At 35.8% G+C, this 24,331-nt stretch overlaps 1 protein-coding gene across 5 annotated transcripts in view; it reads right to left on the reverse strand.

The window, feature by feature from the left end:
- The window catches only part of PIBF1 (progesterone immunomodulatory binding factor 1), a 108,431-nt gene that overhangs the window by 69,432 nt on the left and 14,668 nt on the right, over window positions 1–24,331 (reverse strand). For all 5 annotated transcript variants that reach the window (XM_064408592.1, XM_064408591.1, XM_064408595.1 and 2 more), the window contains 5 exons: window positions 20,390–20,523; window positions 18,301–18,409; window positions 14,911–15,092; window positions 12,949–13,074; window positions 8,870–8,968 (listed from right to left, as the gene is read on the reverse strand). In XM_064408592.1, coding sequence (XP_064264662.1) covers window positions 8,870–8,968; window positions 12,949–13,074; window positions 14,911–15,092; window positions 18,301–18,409; window positions 20,390–20,523 — 650 coding nt within the window. The remainder of the gene's footprint in view (window positions 1–8,869; window positions 8,969–12,948; window positions 13,075–14,910; window positions 15,093–18,300; window positions 18,410–20,389; window positions 20,524–24,331) is intronic.

The following is a 24,331-nucleotide window of genomic DNA, read 5'->3' on the forward strand; positions in this document are numbered from 1 at the left end:
CACAGAGTCTGTACCTTCTCCACAGTTGATGAGTGCAGCCACATCTTGACTTGGCAACATTTGTTTATTTGCTAATGCAAAAACCCAGTATTAAACAGGGCTCACAAGAAAGGGCTGGCAATATAGACACATGAACAGAATCTGTATGGATTGTGCCGTGGTAAGAACTAAAAGAGCCCTTTACTGATAGTTGCAAAGCCCCTTGATGTAGTGTTTCATATGTACCTTTCCATTCCATCCTGGCTGGGTTTATTCAGTGCCCAGGGTCTTTGTACTTCCTCCTCTCACCACTCCTCCCAGAGACAAATCCTCTCCCTAATCACCAGCAGCCATCCTCTGGAAGAGACCAGTATATTTGCCTTCACATTGTGCTCCCCTTGGAGGCCCATCCAGAACAAATGTTCCATCTCCTACTGAAGAGCCTACTGGTCTTGCTAAGGTTCCAAGTTATTTATTTATTTTTTTAATCTAAACCAGCTTCCCCTCACTGATATCATAAACAGTACCACCCTATTGGTACCCCCATGATTCAAATGTCATGTCACTGCTAAGTGTCACTATGGCTAAATGATGTTTGCTAAAATGTTCCGGTATCTCACACTGCCACCCCTACGGCTACCCAGATCAAGTTATTCCTTAGGAAGCTCCTGAACTCTGGCTTACTATGCCCTGAACATTAACTGCCCATGCATTTTGCTGGTTTCACAGAATACACTCACACTTACCCATGCAGTCATGTAAGTAGGCATAACTGTGCCTTTAGATCACTGAGGTAGAAACACAAATAGCTGTAAAAATTACCTAAATAGCTTTGCACTGAGTAAACTGAAGGACATGGCCTTCCCACTATCCAATATGTGATGCAATACTTCAACACTGAACACATACAATTTCAAAAAAAATTTACTGGTGTCCCTGAATGTAAACAAATCTCTGAGTCAACTGTGACAAAGTCTGGGATACATTCTTGAAGCAATCCTATCTGGAAACAAGAACGTACGAAAGGGAAATCAGCCTTCGAATCCCGGTCTTTCCGTTCTTTCCTCCTCAAGACACTGGTCACCAGACATGCCAATCTTATGAAGAGAGAAAGCAACAAAATAGCTACCAAGGACTTGCATGGCTGTTCCATCAGCTGTGAAGAGTGGACTCACCAGCTGCGAGCAGTACACATAAGTATTATACATCACTCTCTTTTGGGAAGTCCTTGATGTGATTAATTAGGCATATTCAATGCCGGATGGACTAATGTCCAAGGCGAACAGCTCCTGGTGGTTTATGACATGAAAGTACCTTGGCTCACTGATGTACACTATTCTGGGTGCCTGTGAATGAACATACTATGACGGTCCTTCATTTACCCACAGTTCTTTATTCATTAATTTACAAATTATTTACCTATGCTCCATTCCAGAAGCACATACCACCATTTTTCCTATTTGTATGAAACGGATGTCACCACCATGGAAACAAGGACCAGCCTAATGCTTTCTTCAGTTATATCTAGCATTTTCTCAACAATTCCAATGTGATTCTGCAGAAGACAAACTCTAGCCAACACCCAGCTCAAAGCTCGCACTCATCACTGCTAAGTCTTCGTGTCAAATATTTCAGAATTTATGACAAGGTTTTAACATCACAAAGCCATAACTTCTCTCTCACACCACACAAGTACCTATTAGACAACTGTTCTTCCAAAGTTTGCTATCTGGAAATGAGTATAGCATAACATGGTTTTCCACGAGGTAATCAGAATCCCTTTCCAGGGGGTAACCACAGACTGAAAAAGTAATAACAAGAAAATTACTATTAGAACATTGTTGGTTTTGTTAGCCTTAAATACAATATTACACAAATAGCCATAATTTGAAGATGAGAATTTTTGTACAGACACACAGAAAATACAGTATTCTTTCTTTTAAGAATTTAGCATTTGAATTTGCATTTTAATACACTGTTTTGGTAAACATATACAACTAACATTCCCTGGCTGTATTTATGGTCATGGTTGTTATTTGTGACCTGTTTTTCTTCTGTATTGTAAGAAACATGTATTTGGGAGTTTCCTATAAACAGTTTTTTTTCTCACGTGCCATTGAAGTGTTAATGCTTTGGGTTACTTAATGCTGGTAGGGACTTCACACAAACATTTAGTCCTTCAAGCCCAGATGGTTAGAGATACTTCAGAAACACATTATTTCCATAGATAACCTGATGTATGTAACAATCTTTGAAAAAATACTAAAGAACCAGATTAACAATTTCTTCAGATAAAAGCTTTCATTTGTATCTTGTCATTACATCCAGCATAATGTCCCCTTTCCAAACCGACCCAAAGCACATGCAGTAAAAAGGCTGGGAAGCTCTCCTGTGTTTCATAGCTCCTGTTCTACATAGAATGGCTGCAGTGTATCACACAGAAGGCATATGTAGCTTGATAAAGCTGGCTACAACTGCAGCCAAAAGTGTGTTTTGAGAAAAGCAAGAAAAACATCTGCATTTTCTGTATTTCTCCCTAATCGTCTGCCCCTAGTGTTCAACTACTTCTCACTTGAGCATCTTCTGAAAGACGATGTGCTTTCTATCTGTAAAGGGAGTCTCAAATTTATCTTGAGCTTTTCCAGTGTCATTTTGAACCCACGTAAAATTTAGTATCTGAAACATAATTGGGTGATGAGTTACAAAGGATCCCTACTTGATCTTCCTGGCAGTGCTCACCATTAATGAGAAGCTTGGCGCAGTGAGTCACAAAAATGGGTGTGTACCTGAGGAATACTGACAACCATAGAAAAATCATGGACTGCAGTGGATATTTCAACCCAGTAATTAAAGAAATATATATATACAGCAACAGAACCCTTATAATGCAGAATCCCTCTTTGAAAGAATTTGCAAATGCTTTTGAATTGGTTCTCAAAGGACATGATATATTTCAACCTTTCCAGGCTAGGAAAAATACCCTAAGGACTTGAAAGATTGAGTAAATAAATAGTTTCTTAGGTACTCAGAATAGCCATTGCACCACTTTAACAATTTGCCTCTACTAATAGTAATATTTTAAGATTAAAACATTTTGGCTAGCAGGAAATAAAAAGTAAAATGAGAATGAGAAGGTTTATGGAAAATCTTTATGATATGATGGTATGTTGGTATTACAACTTTTCCAAAGCATCCCTCAGAGGCTGAAAGTATTTTGTGAGAACTACTTCTTATGAGCTGGGGCAAGAGCAACTGAAATAAAAGATATTTAGAGCTATAAATATAATCATTAAACATTCCTTGCACAGTAAGAGAACAAACTTCAAAGCCTGTGCTCCAGATGTAATGAAGCTCAGAAAGGTCAGACATCAGACTAACTCAGCATTCCTGTGGGTCTTGATGCAGATAATTCTTCAACATCAAGACAGTTACAGTTATGAAGTGACTGGTTACAGGACTCAAAACATTCATTCTGCAATAACACTATCTTAAGCTAAGAATGTAGAATTTTAAGATCCTGATTAGGAATCTAAGAAAAAAAAACAACTAGGCATGCTTTAGCAAGTGTACAGCCTTCCCAACACTATTATTCATCTATTTCATCAAATCAGTTAAGTAGGTTTCCTCCTTCTGTTTATTAAAACGCATCCCATTTCAACTTTACTTACATTAAGATATAAAGTTCAAATAAACATATCCTCAGAAGAAAAGGAAGAAAGTAGGAGCCTCCCTAGTCATTTCAGTAGAAATACAGGACACATACACTTTTCTGTTATGGATTTCAGTGCTGCTTCTAGAGCTTGGAAACAACCTAGACTTCGTCACCTGGGAAACGGACTTTTTCTTTGCTTCTCCATCATGTTATTGCTCTTGGTTCTTTCACAGACTTCTTTGCATTGATTCAGAATTTCCAAGAGGGTGGCTTTCAGCAATTTCCATTACATTCATGAATTTCACCCTTTTAGCTGTACCTCGTATTTAACTTTCTCATCAGGAGAACAAGAGGAAGGTTGTTTTATGGGAAATGTGGAACAGTTACTTTGGCTAGGGCTGAACTCTAAACAAGGTCTAATAATGCCATTGAAGGGCTTGGCTTTATTCTGATAGAAATTCTAAGTGTTAAAAAATTACGCATACACATAATACAATAGAACACATAAATGAATACAGAAGCATCAAATTATTATTAGCATTTTGGAAAGCATAAACAGAGTTAATTGAAACTGCAGATTTAAAGTGGTAGTGATTTTCAAGACCTACAGAGGTCCTCAATTCAAGGGATTAAAAAACACCTTGCATACAAACCTAGCAGTCATGTGCAGGGAGTATCAAGTTCTGACAGTAGTTTGACAGAGTAATGGCAGCTTTGCCCAAGAACTATTTTGGCCAGCAGCCTTCAGTATGGATTTAAAAAAATTCATTATTGAAATCTTCATTTCATATAAATATTCTTGAAGAGATATACACCCCTATTTAAATATTAGTAGTAACTCCAGCACATACAGACACTGAGTTAGTAATTTTAATATTAGAATCGTGTCACTGCAGTCAGCAGCATCCAGATTACAAAAAAGATGTTATCAGAAGGGGAAAATAATTAGTTTTAATGTTTCTGTTAATAATAAAAGTATAATGTAATAAATGAAAATCCAATTATGAGATTCCTGCATGCTCCACAGAGATTCTAAATGTATTCTAACATTTATTCAGGAAATTTATCCAATTATCTTCTCACCTAAGATAGTCTTCTAGGCTTGTGTGCAATTAATAAGAAGATATAGGGATCTTAATTTCATCTTACTCAAAAACCCATTTGATGAACAGAATTGATCCCCTCTCTCCATCACCTAAAAAGTTTAAGACAAATTACTATCAACAGATAGCATCCGATAAATTCTAAAATATACCACAATTATGAAGAACAAAAAAAAAATACGGATAAAAGAGATTCAAGTGAAAAAGACTATGGCAAGACTAAAATAAGTCTCTAAGTTGTATAGTCAGCTTGAAGCTGACTGGAAAGAAAAACAATAAATCTGTAAATACAAACATGTGGACAACTTTTTGCATACTTTTTTAACCTATGTGGCAGAGACAAATGCTGTCAAGAAATGTAGATAATCTTTATTCTATTTTGGTTTTTATTTGAGAAAAGCATTTCCAAGCAGAAACAATAGAAATACTCCTGAAGTTATTTTTACCTGTAGCAGATCATCCATTATAAATTCAGTAATCTTTACAAACTGATCTATGTACATCAATCCAGAAATGTTTAAATAATAATACTACACAATACTTTGAAATCTTTATAGAACAAACCTAAGGATCTAAACAATTTCTGTAGTCATTATCCTGACTTAACACAAGTATAGAATCATGGTTTAAAATTCATCTTCTGTGTATCTGTGTATATGCAAATAAGAAAGAAAAAAAGTACATAATTTAAAATATCCTACTACCTAATGGACAGAGGCAGGAATTTAAACTAGCTTTTACAAAACCAAGGGTTTTTATGAATAGTGTCCACTGCAAAGTTGAAGGAACACCACTGCCATAACACAATTTCCTTGAATACTCTTTTTTTGTTTACTGCATATCTATTTTGTTTCTCTTAATTATTCTACACTTCTAACTTTATTATTACAAAAAATAGGAAAAGTACAAGTACATGATGTGAGGAGCATTTTTTTCCTCACTAAGAAAAAAAAGGTTTTGTACGAATTTCCCTTGCGCTCCCAATAATTCTAGAATTTTTAAACCAGTTTCCACTGATATAGGTGAGTCCTGGAAAATGACATTATATTCCTTTTTGAAGAAATTTAAGGAATTTGACTTTCAAGGAAGCCAACAATCAAAGACAAGAGATGGTTCTTGTAGATGAAGTGCTCTAGCATGAGTTCACACCATGTTAGACCTCTGAGTCCACTTTAAAAAAAGAAACCATTTAAGTTTGGTGTTGCACATAATAGGAGACTAGGCACCTTTTCAGGAAAAAGCCCAATAACACAACACAGTGTACTTCTACTTTTTTGGCGTTGGTTTTTTGGTTTTTTTTGCTGTTGGCATTTTGGTGGGTTGGATGCTTTTCTTTTGGAAAGGAGAAGTAACAGATTAACAGTCAACAGCTTGAAAATAACACTCCAGGAGTGTTCAAAAGAAGGAAAAGCTGGAACATATTTAGCACCTGCACTTAACTGTGTTGATGACAGAGCTGTTACAGAATTGCTCTGCTTATTCTACCCCTAGACAATTTCAACTGAGGTAATACAGCTTTGAAATTAGAAAAAAGTCTTAAGTCACATTACCAACAACAAGTGAAAATGTTTCCCTTTGGTCATATTTTTTTTAAAACACGTGTGACATTGACAAGACTTTAATCCAAAAATATCCAGTAATTTAAGGTTGTAGACATTGTCACAGGTAAATGAAACATGGATTCTCAGACAGAAATTACAGATGTATAATGGCAAAGAGAGCAACAAAACTTTCATCCTGACATTACAGTGGTCTACTTTAAGGTTGAAACAGCAGATCCTTTCTCAATATAACTTTTTCATGAATATTATCACTTTGGTATTTTCTTGGCATTTGGAAATAGCAGTTCACAGAAAACTATCACAAACAAGAGTAAAAAAAAAAAAGAAAAAAAACTGCACTTGACTAGAAAATTGGGTATTAGTTACAGTTCTGATCACAAGATTTGCCAGGGGCTTTATTTAACCACCATTCAGGCCAGTCAACATTCCACATAGTTCTGAAGCTTTCAAACATGTTTGTTTATACAGATTATGATACCAGTGGTAACTACGATGAGTCACCTTGTCTTTATTAAAGTAGAACAAGTTGTTATAATCACTTAAATACAGAACTGGACAATACAGGTATTCCTTTTTCATTTTAGAGGTTTCTGGTGATATTAAGAAAATTTCTTTGTTCCACAGAACTGTCACATGTGAGTCCACAGTAAACTCAGAATTTGGGAGTCTTTCAAGTTAAGGTATTTCTACCATCTCAACATGCCAGTTAGTTACTTGGCACTTCACTTAGGTAGATGATTTGGAATGTGGAGAAAGTCACAGTCTTGACACCTGCTATGTGGTTAGAAGCAAGGTACTTTTAAAGAGAGACACCAACATTTCAAAAAAGGCTAGTATGATTTTCCATGTTCCCAAGCAGAAAATAATCTTCTGAGGAGTGATCTACTTCTTAGAACTCCAAAACCCAGCATTAATCAACTTATTAATCTATCTAACATGAGGAAACGAGAGTTTTACTTAACCCGAGGGCTTATCATTAGAAAAAGCTATAAGAGCACAGAGGCATAAGTGTATCAAATAAGATTCCTGTTTCTAATTGCAGTGAGACATCTCTCCTCAAAATAAAGAAACAGTATGAAAAAAGGACACATTATGACTGGGAATAAGCTGGACAGAGAAGTATTTTCTCCACAGTTTTTAAGCTTAAAAATAAATATAGAAGAATTGCAAAGTTAGTATTTTTATTAAGGGCAAACTCAAATTATGGTATGCCAGAGTGATTTTCAAGAGGAGCTTCCAGTTACATATGAAATCCCCATCTCTCAGTAAATCTTACCACAGTAGAAGGCAGGAGTCTCATTAGAAAAAAAACCGTGTTGACTCACATTAGCATTTTATTTTAACCCAGGAGATCAGTTTTGAACCAAGTTTCCTAGCCCTCTCTATTCAAACAGCTTTGATTTCTGCATTGTGGAGCCATCACCTCAGAGACTGCAAACTGAATTCCTCTGGAGAACCCAACAACCGCTCCAATGTGCTCTAACCACTAAAAGGCATTCCGCACCCTTGGGCCCATTCAGCTGAAGAATGAATCTGAAGTCAAGCCCCTTAAACTCACTGTGGATATCAAGTCCTCTGACCCATCTCTCTTATTCTAGACGTAGCCCTATTATTTGACATCATCAGTTAGAAATCACATTTTTTCAATCCTTAAAAAATGCTATTTCTTCAACAGTATCACTACTGCAATTTAGGAGTTACACATAAAAATCAAAAGCTTTAATAAATTTGTTCCTATGCTTAAGTTAACAACATTTTAACTGTAGTTAAAAATTATTCAGGGCAAAGAAGGCTCATCTAGTACTTCCTTTGAGTAGATGACTAGGTAGCACAGTCACTTAATGAACTGATCTCTTCATTATAGAAAAAAAAATTGCATTAAATAATGAATTAAATCCAAAACTAAAGACACATGACAAACTTAACCTGAACAACTTTGATTATTGTCCATAGTTTTACCTTACCTCATAGTTTAACCACAGCCTATTTTCTATGTTTACAAAAAGTAAGGAAAAGGCATTACAGAACATAAAGACTGCTTGTAAACAGGCAAAAAATCACCTATAGTTTCTTTCTCCACTGAATGGAAATGCACATTGGTATAGACAATATATTCTACACATGGAGTATAAAAGACTGCGAAGAGACAGTAGTAAGAAGAGAATCATTTAGCAAACATAATTGTTCATGACTACTGCCCTCTATCTAAACTTCATAAAAACTATTAATTGAAGTCATCTTACAAGACTATTTTCTACTTTCAACTAAAGAAAAAACCCCACAAACAGGTTCAAAGTTTGACCACTGCTACTTTACAGTATAAAATTGACATTCTTGCTATGAAATGAATGTTTGCTTGTCTCTGTAGTATGATAGGAGAAATACCAAACTTTGATCTTATTACTGCAGTGAAAATGGAAAGAACTTACTGCAAGAATTAAGTCTGCAACTTCATTTAAACGAAGAGGTTGTAATTCAATTTGTTCTTTCTAAGCAGAAAGTTAGTCATTCCTCCTACCCAGACCTCCACTGTTATATCTTTAGATTTTTGTATGTATTTTAAAAACACTTACTGTTCTAAGAGTTGATCGTATTTTCTTAAAGATTCCTTTTCAGCAGTTACTGCTCTCTCTTTTTCTGCAACAGCATTATCTCGTGCTTCTCTCAAATTTCTGAAGGAAACAAACATTATTCTGTTAAGAATCTGTTGGAAACAAGATTGCTTTGCATCATTAATTGCCGCTCTCTGATCTGAATTTCAATGCTACCTTCTTCAACTCTCATAGAATCACAGAGGGGTCTATCTATTCACCTATTTATTACAGAGGCTTTACTTCAGGTTATTTTCATATATACCATAAAAGCTTCCAGTTCTGAAATTGTAAAAAACAATTATCAAATCACCTATTTACAGGTGGAAACATGTAACTCTAATTATTCTAGAATACTAGAACTAAAAAAAATTTTTTTGCAGGAATTAAATTAATTCCAATGATTTTCCTTGGTGCTTTGGGAATAACTTCAGGAATGCTGTCTGCCTAGCTGAGATGATGTACAACTTTGGATAGAGCAAGAAAAGTTTAGGTAATCATAGAAATCCTACTTTCACATGTAACTAATTGTCTAGTTACTGTGATGTATATGTTATTGCATATCACTGGAGTCTCCTTCTGGGTTTTATTGCTGGCAACATTTTTGACCTGCAAAGAACCATAAAATAAAATTTTATTACAATCAATTGATACTCCTTTTTTTATAACTAGGGATCAGTCAAGATGTTCAAACTACCTCAATTATTATTTGACCAACAGAAATGAGAAGAGCATGATATTAAGAATAAAACATATAGTATTTGTGTTTAAAAATTGGAATTACTTATTAACAGTCTGTTATGCTGCAAGCAGGCTACAAATTAAGACTGCAGTAGACTGTAATGAGGGGAAGCACTGCTTAGATACTGTATTTAAACTCAATCTCCAATATTTAGTGTAACAGAGCACCAGCCAATTTGCCAGAGCTCACTGTGGTTGTTGAGGATCAGACATCTCTGTTATGACTGTTTTTAAGCATTTTACTCTACTGCTTGTTTGCTTCTATGAGAAACATTCACCAGCATTTGAAACATATTAGATGATCTTAAAGATTCCTTTCAATTTTGTTTTATCTCAAAGGAATCCTATTCATATGCTACAAATATGAGCAAATCCATGCACAGCTGCAAGGCAAGCTAAAACCATGGCTAGCAGCTATGACTAGGGGATTTCACTTCAACACCACATTCTTCATCTGAGCTGATCTGCTAATGTGGATGCAATCAACATCTTCCTACTGAAGTTTTTTTCCTTTCCCCACAACAACTTTCTGACTTAAGGCAAAGTGAAATTAAAGGCTCAGGAAAGTTTTGGGGAAAAGTGAAAAGTCAGGATACAAAGGAAAATAGAAAATTATTATATTTATGTAAATGTTAACCTAGGTCATTGTATCACACTAAAGGTATATAATATCTGGTTTAAAGACTATTTGTTAGAATAAATGTTAGCAGCACTTTTCTGAATTCAAAATAATTCATACAAACAGCAAACAGTTACTTAGAAAAAATTAACATCAGAATTATGTACCAGTTAACTGGCTATTAGAAAAAGGTAACAAAATTTTCTTTAAAAACTGAGTTACTGGGCTATAGAATTTAGTGCAGAAATTCAGGGACTGACCTTAAGATTAGATTCTTTAGAAGTGACTCATACCAAATTATGGGAACATGGCAATACATTTTGTTAACAACATTAAGATCAAGCATATTATGTCTTACAGTAGGAGTCCAGAGCTGTATCCTTAAGACCAGAATAGTGGAGGTGGGATAAAAATTAAACAGTAGGAGAGATAGAGACTCATTTAGAGAATAAACTCTTTTGTTTAGCTGAACAAATAATCAACTGAAAATGCAGTAAGAGGAAAAAGGACACAAGTGAGGGACTATTCAGCCAACAAGACCACAATCATAGATGTGATGTAACTTCTGTTGAAATGCTCTCTTTCTAGAGACAGGAAACACACATCAGTGACACTGCCAGTTGTCAGTTGTGTGATTGCCATTTCACAGGAGGTGAAGCACCTACCCAAATGGCTGCACTGGGGCCTTATGAGGCATCTAGCCAGCCTATCACACAAGTGAAAATAACCTTCTGAAATGGGACTGAAATACTATCTAGAGAATCAAGAATGGGCATGGGGGGGAAAAAAGGTGGGATGAAGACACGGGAGGCAGCAGCTCATGGGTGCCTTTATTAGGTTTTCAAACAAACCTCTTTGCAACTGTCATTTGTCACACTTTGTCACATCCCTAAACTGGTCTAGAATGCACAAACTGGATTCCAGTCAGATTCGACCACATCAGAAAAGGTGCTTAGGGAAAGCATCTCACACACTTTTACTAAACTGTGTTTGATCTATGGGAACAGACTACAGATAATCCAGTGTCAAATCTCTTGCAGACATTCACATGCCCTGTGAATTCACTTATGTTTGCTAATGCCCATGCTTACAACAACCATACAAGTGAAACTGATGCCAAAAAAAAATTGGCCATGAAAGCATCACCTTTTTATTAGTGGCCCCCTCCCATTTTAGTTTCTTGAACTGATTAATTCATTCGAAGTGTAAAACATGCACCAATAAATTCAAAAGAACTATCAGGCACATCAGGCTTGGCAAAGTGGCAAAGAATATGAGCAACTGAATATCGGATTAGCTTAGCTGTAATACCATTCCATGCTTTGAGCAGGAGGATGAAACCAGCATCTTAACTTCATTTTCAGCCACAAACAGCATCTCATCACATTACACAAACTCACTGCAAATTGTTTTGCTCACAATTTGAGGTTCCATTCATCTTACTGTTGAGGCAGACTGCCTTACAGTGGATTTTTTAGTATTTTCTAGAAAGAACATATGCTAGAAAGCCTTATTTTAATTTTTTTTTTTGCTAAACATATAGGCAAATTTAAGGGATTTGCATTTCAGAAGTAGTTATTTCAAAATGAGGGAAAAAAACTTCTGTAAAGCAGTTCCAGATACAAATGAAATATCTTTCAGTAGCTTTTTCAATGATATACAGACTCTTGTCAAATCTCCAAAGGAGTGCATGTTTAAATTCATACTTTGTAATTCAAAATACATTTGCATACAGGAAGTGGTGTGGATGTATATGTGTATTTTACTCACACTTGCAAAACTACACAATGATGTAACTGTTTTTTAATTAGAACCTTTCTGTTGACTGAAACACAGCAGAAGCCCTGTTCTTTTTCCACTCTTCCCAGCAGTAACAAAACTACCTATTAGAGGAACGGATGCTGATGCCACAAATATCTTTTTACTACTGTCATTTCCATCTCCACACGACATCTACAGTGAAGTTATTAAGCACTCCTCCCATTTTAAAGCAATAAAATGGGCAAAAAACAAGCTAAAAAAGAAATTTGGTGCCGAAGGTCCAAATCCCTAAGTCCCGAAAAGGCCTATGCATGTGTATGTAATTCCATGGTATTGAACTAGATGGCACACATACAAACTCATCATGCAAGTCTTTGCAGGATAAGAATCATCTTCAAAAGAGAATTTTACAATAATTTACAGGAAATCAATGTTTGGTTTTTTTTTGAATAACGATACTCTAAAAAAACTCAATTATATTTATTTCATATCAGCCTAAGTCTAAGTCTTATCTCCTTTGGGCTTTTTCTGCCTTATTTTCTGCATCAACACTTTCTCTTCTGGATTTCCAGCACAGTTTGAAGATTGTCCCTAGAGCATGACATGTAAAATGTCATCCAGTGTTAATTAACTAATGTTATACCTCTGAACAAAATTCAAACCACCAGATTTTAGAACATAAATTTTAATATTCCTTTTCAAGTGATAATATTGACTGTCCATCATTCACTAATAAATATGACAACTTAAATATATAAACTTACTGTACAAGTATAATTTCATTTTAGTTTTACAAGATTCCCATCTGTTTTACAACTGAGCTTAAATTGTTACATTTTCAACACCTCTCAAAGAGTCAGTCAGCTAGGACCATAGCTAAGCACAAAACAATGCTTGGTTATTTCTTTCTCAATTAGGTTACTGCCTATACCTTACCTACCTGTTTTCACGTTCATACATCTCTTTTGAGGTGCTTCTTAGTTGCTCAATTTCTTGATTTGTTTTCAACCTTATTTGTTCCAACTCTTCATGCAGTTTCTTTTCATATTCTGCTTTATAGTGGTCTCTGTAAATAAACATACTGCACTAGTCAAAACATCAAAACTTCAGGTACAGCTTTACAACAGCAGAGTTCTTCATTTTACATTTTATTCCAATCTTTAAGTAGCTTTCTCAATGATATACAGACGCTTGTCAAATCTCCAAAGGAGTGCATGTTTAATTTACCTCTCAATGACTTGAAATACTTATCAGCCTATGTTGCTATATAAACTAAATGAAAATCAACCAGAAATAAATAATATTTAACTGTGAATGAACAGAAGTCTTTTGCACACAGATTTAAATTTTTAAAGTTATTTAATATTGATTAATCACATAACATTAACATTCTTCAAGAACTTCTTCGTCAGTCTCTACACAAGTGCTTATATTAAGTAATCATTTAACTCCTCACTTTCTACTTCATTACTGGGTAAGGACTGACTAACTTATTGACTTGCAATGCTGCCATGACACTACAAGACTTCTTTGTGTCCTATCTGCACCTCATATGAGGGGAAAAAACCATCACAAGAAACACTGAAAATTAAATGGAGATCTGTGAAGTCAAAACCACCCAAAATCTGGGAATTTATCCTGTCAATGTAACATATTAATTACTTAAAACACAAAGTTTTTAGGCAACAGGTATCAGAAGATATCAGGATAAAAGCATTTCATTTCAGAGAAACATTGACTTTTTTTGTAACTTTGAAGCTCATGACAGATTTAAGGAATCTCATAAAGAATCTCTCCTACAAAAACAGGGTTATGTTGTAAGCACTTTTAACGGATAAGGAATGTCAAAATTTTATAGCATCTAGTTAATGTTCAAGAATAATTAATCAGCAATTAAGCAACTGGTAAAAACCACAGGTTTGGGAAAAAAACCACATTATTATGAAGATATGTGCATTTACAACTATAAAAGGTTTTAGATTTAATTTGATTTCCAGTCATGTGATAGCCCATAATTCTTAGAAATGAGTACTTGAGCTGTTCAAAAACTCCCTCACATTGACTAGAAGCCCCAAAATCTTAAAATGGAGAATGCTTGCAGTCAGATTTTCCTGTTATTTTATTTCCTTTTCCTTTTGTAAAAGAAGACTTTCCAGGTTTTCTTTTTATTGAGACAGTGTATTTCAGTTGACCCTTCAAGATAAAAGTAAATTTATTTCTTCTCCTTCCTCAACTGTGCCACACTACAATACTCTATGAAGACCTTTTACACAATCAAGAGGTTTATCATAAAAAAAAAACAAACAAAAAGAAAGATTTCTTAAATTTTCAAAAGTAAGACAATTTTTTATTTAAAGTACTGAAGTTCTGCGTGAACATAGTTCTGAGATACAAACATGCAAAACAAAATTTAAAAAACTTTGAGTGATTGCATTGAAAGGAAAAGTAATATTCAAAACTCTTCTCATATGGGCTGGAGTCCATAACTAATCATTTCAAGAATGCCCTTCTATTTTCATTTAGATAACAATTTTTGTTTTCGTTGTCTATCAGGAGAGTCATATTAACACACTTCCTCTTTGTTAGACAGGACACAAGATTTATCAATATACACTGAAAACAAGAAGTTTGTTTTATAATTAACTGAGCAAACCTACAAGAGTAATTGCCATAAATGTCCAAGTTTATGCTGAAAGTTTGCTTCCACTGCTATGATCTTATAAAGGTTTAAAAAAATGTTTTTGATACGTACTATGATCCAAGAAAAGTGTTCTGCTTCTAGTTAAAACAATATGGGATAGCTTTCTAAAAAACAAAATTAATTAAATAGGATTTGTGCAAGAAACAATGGAAAACAGTTAAAGAACCTATCTACTGATAGAAGTGCAAGACAATAACTTGCCTGGATGAAACATATTTTTCATACATTTCTTCCCTAGCTTTTTTGGCATCTTCTAGCTGAATCTGTAGTCTTTCAAGACGATCTTCTTCATGTGCACAGCGAACGCTAAGCTCCATGTTCTGGCGATTAAGGTAATCTTTATCTTTTTGTAACAAGTTGAGGGATTGTTGTATGGTTGCCAGCTATAAAAGGTATTAAAAAGAACACATTAACGTGAATTTCAAGATAAGTATTTAACTTATGTACACATATTTGCAATTTTAACTCTCTTCTGTGAAATCATCTGAACCAAAAGACTCTATTTACACTTTAGTTTAAGTAAGTTGATGAAACTTTAAGCTGAAAAGACTTTAATAACAATATAATTTTATGAGTTTTTATTATTTATTTCCAGTAGTTTCCAGCTCTGAAAAAAGAGCTTTCATCTACATCAGTATCTAAACAGTGCTGAAGTTCTGAATAGCAGCAATACTGCATAGTGCTATGTCAGAAACACTGATGGAGAATCTTGGTGCCAACCTGTCATACTGACTATGACATTCTCAGGAACAGCAGTGAAATGTTTAAGGGCACCAGGGTGATTACTGCTCCATAAAGAAATGGTAAAACTGGTAGTTCTGGGGCTGAGGTAAGGCACAATTGCTATGGACAAGGGCAAAGAGCTGGTGTCGCTACAGAAGGCTGAACTGATGCCAAAGTAGGAACATGAACATGCTGAGAACATGCCACCTTTGTGATCAGATCAACCATGTTTCCTACACCAAGAAGTAGTGTGAGGGAGAGTAGTCTACATCCACTGAAGGTGAACACAGAGAACAGGCAAAGAGCACTGCTGCAAGGTGGCCCAACTTCATAATCATGATAACAAAACAGTTTCATCCCTTAAACAATTTTGCCATTTAAGCTCCTGACGATTCCACACACCAAGTTCAAAGAATGGTAAATTAGTAACTTATCAGAAATATGTCTCCTACAGCTATGAAGACATCATGTACATGGTTTAGACATAACTCACCTTTTCTAAGTCATAGAAGTACTAAAAATTACCTAGGGAAGATACTGGAGTCAAAGACATGGAGCAAGAAGTTAAACAGATGGCAATTTATATACAAATAGTGCTCTTAGAGGCATGCACCTCTCCATCAGCCACTTGCTGAGTACCACACTCAGAGTGAGGCATAAATGCCTGTTCTATATTTGATTTAAGAAAAAAGGTAACGGTCTCTCTCCAAGTAATATGTTATCTGTATATCCATAGTGAACAGACGTCACAGACTACTACACAAAGAAAAGCAAGCAGTTACTCCTCCGCTGGAACAAGTACTGGGTAAAAACTTCCAATTGGATATTCTTCCAATACAGGACTTGTTACTGTACCAGTACACACAAAAATCAGCAGAAACCTTTCAGAAGATTAAGTAATACACAGTTTGAAGTGGTATTTTAGTATGAAGTTGTGCTATTTTTATTCGCTCTGATTAATTTAGTATAAAGTTAATGAAAAAAGCCATTGTTGCTGCTATTCTGCAGTACTTCATATGTACATATAAACTTGACATACAGGACAGTACCTTTTTGGCCATTGTTGTATGCTGAGAACAAACTTGACTTTTGGTGTCCTCTTACAATGCTAGACTGAGGAATAGACAGACTAACAAAGCCTTCAGAGTGACACCACAGGGGTACTTTCTAATGGAAACCCAGTTTTTTTCCCTAATGTTTCTGAGAATCTCTACAGCTACCTGTAAAATTAGGCAGAGCAATGCTATCTTTAAAGTGGCAGTTTTAGCCCCTATTTTATCTGTAACACTGTTATTTACACAGAGACACTAAGGAACACATCTTCCTTGCATACCCTCAGGAGAAGTCTGTCTCATTTATTCAGCTGCTAAAGTGTTAACACACAAAGATCTTTCATACTATTCTTGCAGGGCTCTGCTTCCCTGGCTGAACCCTTTCCTACCCACTGGAAGTGGGGAATTAATTCCTTGAGTTGCTTTTGCTTGTGTGCATAGCTTTTGCTTTGCCTATTAAATGGTCTTTATCTCAACCCATGAGTTTTATTGACTTTTACTCTTCTGATTCTCTCCCCCATCCCACTGGGATGGGCAAACAGCTGTGTGGGGCTTAGTTGCCAGCTGGAGTTAAACCATATCACGCATACTCACAGCACTCATTTTCCAATGGTAAATTTTCCCCTGGGGCCTCCCAGGTTCCTGAGCTTATTGGCAGAGTTCAGTCTGTCTTTGCTTCAGCCTTCTAAGCCACATACCTAGGAAAATGGCATGCATATAACGCCTAGGAAAAAATGGGAAGCACTTGACCAGTGTTGAGGGAGATAGCCTATGTTGCTGTGAGGCTGACCAGGCATTTGAAGGATAATAGCAAGTGATCAAGGCTTCTGATTACCAGAATCCTTCAAGGAGGAGCAATCAGTTGGGTTGGTAAATGTAATCTCAGTCCCTACAAGGATTATGAAGTAAATTGCCCTGGAAGCTATATCCATGAATGTGAATGAGAAGGTAAAACCAGCAGGAATTTACCACGGCCAAACCTATGAAACCTGACAAAAATGTTAGCTCTGTGGACAGGGGGACCACTGTCCATGTCATTTACTTTTGCATGGCTTTCATCCACCTCCTGTAACTGCTCTATGGAAAAGCTGGAAAAATATGGATCTGATAGGCAAATATCTGTTGAACTAACTGAACACGGGACAGAAATGTGCCCTGACAGCAAAGAAGGCCAAGTGGCTACAAGGCTGCATTAGCAACAATGCAGACAGTGGGTTAAAGAAAATTATTATCCTGTGTTCAACACTTGTGAGACTGTATTTGGAGTGCAATATCCCCTGACATGCATGTCCTAAAGACATGCATTAACATACTGAAACAGGACCAGAAGAGCTCTACAGATCTACAGCATATGATGTACAAGGGATTAAGAGACATACTTTGAACTTTTTTCAGCCTTCAGGAGAGAAGTCTGGTTGGGGAAATTATTATTGTTATCTTCAGCTATCCAAGTGGAACACATAAAAATAGCCAGAGCCTTGGCCATACATAGTGACAGGACAAGATGCAACAGGAAAGAGCTGTACTAACTGATTTGTTTTTACAAATGCATTTTCACAAGAGAGCAGACAAACACTGGAACAGATTGTCCAAAAGGCTGTGGAATCTCCATCACTGGAGACATTAAAAACTTGACAAAGCCCTAAGCAACCTGACCTAATCTTGCTCTGTACTGCATGGGTGGGTTGGACCAGTTGGTCTCTTGAGACCACTAGAATTAAATTATTCCATGATCCTAACAAACTTGATTAGACAAAGCATCAAATTCTTGAGATGAATAAATACACAATTACTAAGGTAATAAATTTATGTTTACCTCTTTTGCTAAGTCATTTCTTTCTTTAGTTTGTGTTTTGTATGACACCTCCAGTATTTCATAGTTTCTTCTGAGTTCTGACAACTCATGCTCAAATACATCACGTTCACTGTGAAAGCAAAGTTAAACTATTAGATGCATGAAGTGTAATGAACAAAATTCCTGTGCCTTTTTAATTTCTCAGCCTTCTGCCAGTTCACGACACTGACTTCTTCCAATCAGTCACTCACAGAACAATTGGTGATAGTCTTAAAATTTTATAGTTACTAACACCTGCGACAGTATCATTTTACATGAAATAACTGAGGATTATTTAAATACTCAGAAACAAAGAAAATTCGACAATACTCAAACTCCCATCCTATATTATCTCATTCTCCTCTGATTATTCTTCTTTAGTGTAACTTTGGGCTATACATGTCTTCTCTTAGCAATGATCTGTAAGTATCCCTATCCATTGTTTTAGCTTTATCAAGCTTCTGATGCTATTTCTCGTGACATTCTCTTCAGTCTTTTGCAGACATGGAACTCCAATGGAAAAGTGAAACAACTTCATTCCCATCTTCTTAACAGAGCAGAAAGCACTGTATACTTGTTCTCAGTAGGTACCCTCCCCTGCATACAGCCTTGATACCAGAGTGGGTTGTCATGTTTAAAATATACACAGCTGCAAAAACGGTGCTGCTGTCCTGAGCAAAAGTGCTTTCTCCATGCACAAAGAAGCATCACTAGGTCTCCACTCTCACTCTGTCAGAACAGTGAAATGAATGAGCCATTATGAGCTTGCAGTTTAGAAAAAAGTTAACCAATATTATACTAAGCATAGCATCACTTTAAAACGGAGATAACTTGTAGTACAGCAGAACTAGATTTGACATAGTGTTTTTTAAAGGCAGAAACAAGTCTGGAAGTGATTTACTCCTGCAGTGCTCCCAAATATCCTCATGCAGTTAAGCCAACAGAGCTCTCCCCTCCTCTTCATCTGTGCCTACCCAGCTGAATACAACCTACTCTCTCAAATACAGTTTTGGCACGTTCATTCATGCTTTTCTCAACTCAAGACTATTTTAAATGCACACTGTTAAACACTAGGGCCATTCACATGAAAGTTATTACAATCCACTTAAGATGGTTGCATATAGGAAGCAAATCACAGCACCAATCCATCTTATTTGCAACAAGATGCCAGAAAGATTCCAGGGCTGTTTTTGTACATATAGCTGTGAATCAAAAATGCTGTGAAACCAGAAGACAGATTCCTCTTCAAATGACTTAGTGGCCAAAGTGTCAGTAACTACACCTGAGTTCATTCCATATGTACAACTAAGGAGCTGACAGGGTCTTTTCTATCATAATCCCCATTTTTCAATACATTTCTCCACAAACGTGCCACAAAGACCAGATTTCTTGTACTTGCGAGCACACTGAAAAAGCTATTTGGAAGCTGGACTGTGAGGTATACATCTATGAGTATATTTACAAGAAGTCCATTTTCACTCTTTTGCAATTGCTTTTTGCAAGACGGATATTCAAAACATTGGCTGTAACAGTACAATCTGTATTTTAAAAACGCTAGACACTGGAACTTCCTGCAGTTAAATTCACTAAGGTAATCCTAAGATTATCTGCCAGAGTTCTCAAAACAGCCCTTTCAAATTTATGGTTTCAAAGATATCTTAAGTTGTAAATATTAATTCCCAAGGTCCTGCCCTCCTAACTCACTCAGTAAGCAGCATAGAGTAGAGCATAGAGCCTTTTGTTAGATTATTGCTATGAATAAAAAAGAGTACTTGTTCCAAAATGCCAGTCATCAACAGCCCCCACTTCCTTAGCTGCATTGAGACTGCTAGACTCTCTTGAAAACACAGTAAATCTGAAAATATAAACTTTTAGGAAGATAATTTGATGCACTGGTTTTCAGAATGTTGTTCATTTTAGGTCTGCAATATACTAAAGGAGGTAATTGAACCATTAGTGTATGAGGTAAAGAAAAAAAAGTGTGTGTAAGTCAAAAACAAAACCAAGAAGTCTGATCAATCAAGGCTGATCTTTATTAACATTTTAACACTTAAATTATAGAGATACTTACCATTTTACTTTATCATAGTTCTGTTGTCTGTAATCACCTTGCTGAATCAACTGCTTGGTATCAGCCAGTTCCAGTGTTAAACGCTGGCATCTGACCTCAAGCTCTGACCGACTCCTCCTCTCGTCTTCATAGCTCTAGGAAGGGACACATCTTGAAATGATCACAGCTGCACTGATATTTACTTGAAGTAATCACCAACCAAGTTTCATGAAAACCTCTTATGAATATTCGGGTGGTAATGCTTTCATTTGTCTCAGCACTTGGAAATTTAGTACATCACAAATTAACCAGGTTAAATAAGTTAATACTCAACTTATTTTTATTTTATTACAAATTTACAAATACTTGATTAAATGTACCTTTTCCAATGCATTTGTCCATTAGCACAACTTCCAAGACCAGTAACCCTCATATAAACAGCTGCTGGTCTGCAAACCTATACTAGGAGCACGGAAGTCACACCCCCTTTACAACAGTTTCAAATAAGTCAAGAGACTTGTGAAGATACTTGCTAGTTAATTTAGAAAAAAAAAGAAAGAGAATGGTTTGTTCAGCAAGTTTAGCAACATCTGTTATTATCTGAAAGATTTCAGCCAGTTACTCCCAAATTGTAGCTATTGTAACTGGTTGGCTGAAGCATATCATGGAAAGCTTTGGTGGAAGAAAAAATAAAATAAACTAAAAGAGTTTACTTAATGGTCCATCCGCATTAATTTCTATTTTCCCTTCTTTTCCTCCTCACATACTTTTACGGATTATTCTGGAAATCAAAACAACAAAAGCAAAGCAAAAAACCACACATAAAGCAAGAGAGCATTCATCTTTTAAAATACTAGGTATTCCTTCTGAAGATTAACAGATTTCCTAATCACACTCATTCCCTCCAACTCTCCAAAAGAATTTTATACCTTAATCCCTAATCTAGACTCCATTTTTCAGTTTTCTACTACATAGGAACTTTTTTCACAAACTTATCTTACTGTCCTAAATACTGTCCTTTACTTACTGTCCTAAATACTGTCCTTTACTTACTGTCCTAAATACTGTCCTTTACTTACTGTCCTAAATACCACTTAGCAATTTATTCACAAGAATGACCAAAATAATAATGCTCATTCACTTATACAAGGTAAAGCTGATGGACTACAAAAAAGAAGTTGCTTGTTAAAAATTTGAGAATACTCGTGGGCATTTAGATTTCTTCCATATCCTACTTTCCAGAATACGCTGAATTCAGTTTTTTACTACTATGACTGACAGCAAGTTCAGTAATGGATGCTTGATTAACAATTATGCTATCTGGTTATTATGAATGGATATCATAATATTAATAACTGAAAGTGAGCACACCCTTAAGATGTCATTACTAAATCAAGCATTTAGCAACTGTAAATTACATTTATTTTGCAGTAAAAGACACTGTATCTGTGCATAGTTTTTCAATATTGCTGAAAGCTATGCTTTATACAGTTAAAGGAGGATAACTGCATAGCTAGTTTTCACTAGACAAGGGAAGTTTAGGGCAACAGCATATATGGAGTGTATGACAGAAGGACACTGATGAACTCCACAGACTCCATCAGCTGAAACACTAGAATGCCTTCTTGAAAAAAACCCACCTAAATATTTGTAAGACACTACAGAAAAGCTTCCTAATCTACTAGCCATATTTTACCTATTCTGTTGATTAAAAAAAAAAGAATATTTTGTTTTATATTTCACATACCTACTTATCTTCACTTTTACTAAAAACACTTCAGATCACAAAGCACAAAAATCACAACATGCAGAAAGTTTTAATGAGGATTCTGAATGGTCTACCATCAAAAATACATCATGTAAACATACGATTGTTATTAATTCTAACACATACTGGTATATATGGTTTATGTTTACCCTAATTAATGGATATACATTAAGCAAACTGACACTATGAAACACTCTCTTCTTTTATCAGTTTAAATGTCATTATTTATAAAAGTGGCATTATTATAATGGTAGTCTCTGTCAGATATTTTTAAAAGGTGTGCACAAGTTAGCTAAAGTTTCAAATATGCACCCATAATGGTGCAAGTACCCTGTTATTCAGTGCAAACGTGACTCATCTTGCAACAGGAAATGCTGGTAAGAGCACTTAACTTTTAAGTGCAAATTGAAAGATTAAGTTTAGAATACAATTCTTCTGTGCATATTCCATGCCATTCTGCCATTCACACACCCTTCACTGAGGGGGCTACTGAAGGTCCTACAGTATTGTCTAGCTGAGAGCTAGAAGACAACTACCAAAAGTATAAAATTAAATTGGTTAACCTCTGGAAAAAAGTTGTCATAGACAGCTTTAAAGCAACAATTAACAGAGTATCTAAATATCTGCAAAAACAGTTCCTTCTAATACTTGAGACCTAAACTTACTTGTCAATTGTATTTAATAAATCAGTTATTAATGTCATGCAACAATATGGCAATTCCAGGGAAGGAGAGTTAAATTCTGCTTTGAGAAAGTGATACTAAGATACTAAGACCTACCTTAACTAGAGGGTTTGTCATGTTTGTTTTTTTTAAGATTTAATATAATTCCTGAAGAAACACTAATTATACTGCACAAGACATTGCTTTTCATCTACATAATCTTAAGGTGTCCAAGTAGAATTTCAAACACATGAAGAAACATGACAAAGCAAGCAGATACCCAGTCTAGGCGGTAAATAGGCTAACACACAAAACCCCCTACGTGGAATGCACATCTCCAGGCAGCAGACACACAAGTTTCTGCACTTCCACAGCAATACATCTTGAAGTCATACAATCAGGCTGCCTGTGCTTAGGCAGAAGCCTTCTTGCTCTGCATGTGATAAAATTAATTTTGTTTCTAACAATGTCCATATACACTGCACTGATTTTAAGATCTCTGCAATGGAACAGCTTTATCTTCCCATTTATCTTCAAAAGATAGCTTGAACATCTTGATGAACAGCTTTGTCCTGCTGCAGCAAAAAAGGGGCTTTTAGAAGAATCAAGGAACAGCTCTTTCAAGGACAGAAAGGAGGTTCTGGAAATAATATTAGCTTAAGTAAGACCACAAACCTTAAAATAAATAAAGGACAAACAGAATTTGCTTACACTGAATGTGATGGCTGTAATACCCCAAACACCTCATGGCTTTTCTTCAGCCTCTTAATAATTTTTGCTTCTGCAGAGAGCAGAAACTCAGACTGATGAGATGGTAAAAACAAATGAAAAACCGAACTTGTCCTATGTGAGACAGGCAACCACTGCCTCAAGAAATTCTTGAGAGAGCTGCCTAAGAAACCCAGTGGTAGTGGTTTCTACAGGGCATGAGTCAGCTAAGAAGTGCTTTCGTTTGGTTTACAAACACTGTCCACAAATGATGTTTCAAGCAAGGAGATTCTCAGCTTGCCTGATCTGCACCACTTAGAACCCCACACTGATAGAGAAACTAAAGATCTAATGGCAAACCTCAGTCTAATGATATTAATCTTCAGTGGTTTCTTCAGTCTGCAATGAGCAGCAGTTTACAGCAGTCACTGAAATAAACACCTATCTGAATTTCAAATGCAAAATCCAGGTGACATACTTTTTGAACTAAGTGACACATTATACATGATAGGGATTAACTGATGTTTCAAAAAGCCTTTGGAGATAAGAAGATAAATAGAAATGCAGGGAATAGATTGATCAGTCAATCAAGCAGAAACAGCACAACTTCTTTACACCATCTACAGATAAGCCTGTAAAAGAAAGTGATTCTGCTTTTAAAAAGCTTTTTTTTTCTCAAAGGTCTGCATCTTTGAAGAATCACTTACAAAAGCCAGCACTTTGTTCATATCCTAAAGGCTCTAGACAAATGTAAAGCTACTGTACTATTGTGATGTGAACACAATTCCCTCCAGTTATTTGGATGAGGTGCTGCTTCTTTGTAAA

Source organism: Passer domesticus, chromosome 2 (genome assembly GCF_036417665.1).
Source record: "Passer domesticus isolate bPasDom1 chromosome 2, bPasDom1.hap1, whole genome shotgun sequence".
In the NCBI taxonomy this organism is placed as follows: domain Eukaryota; kingdom Metazoa; phylum Chordata; class Aves; order Passeriformes; family Passeridae; genus Passer; species Passer domesticus.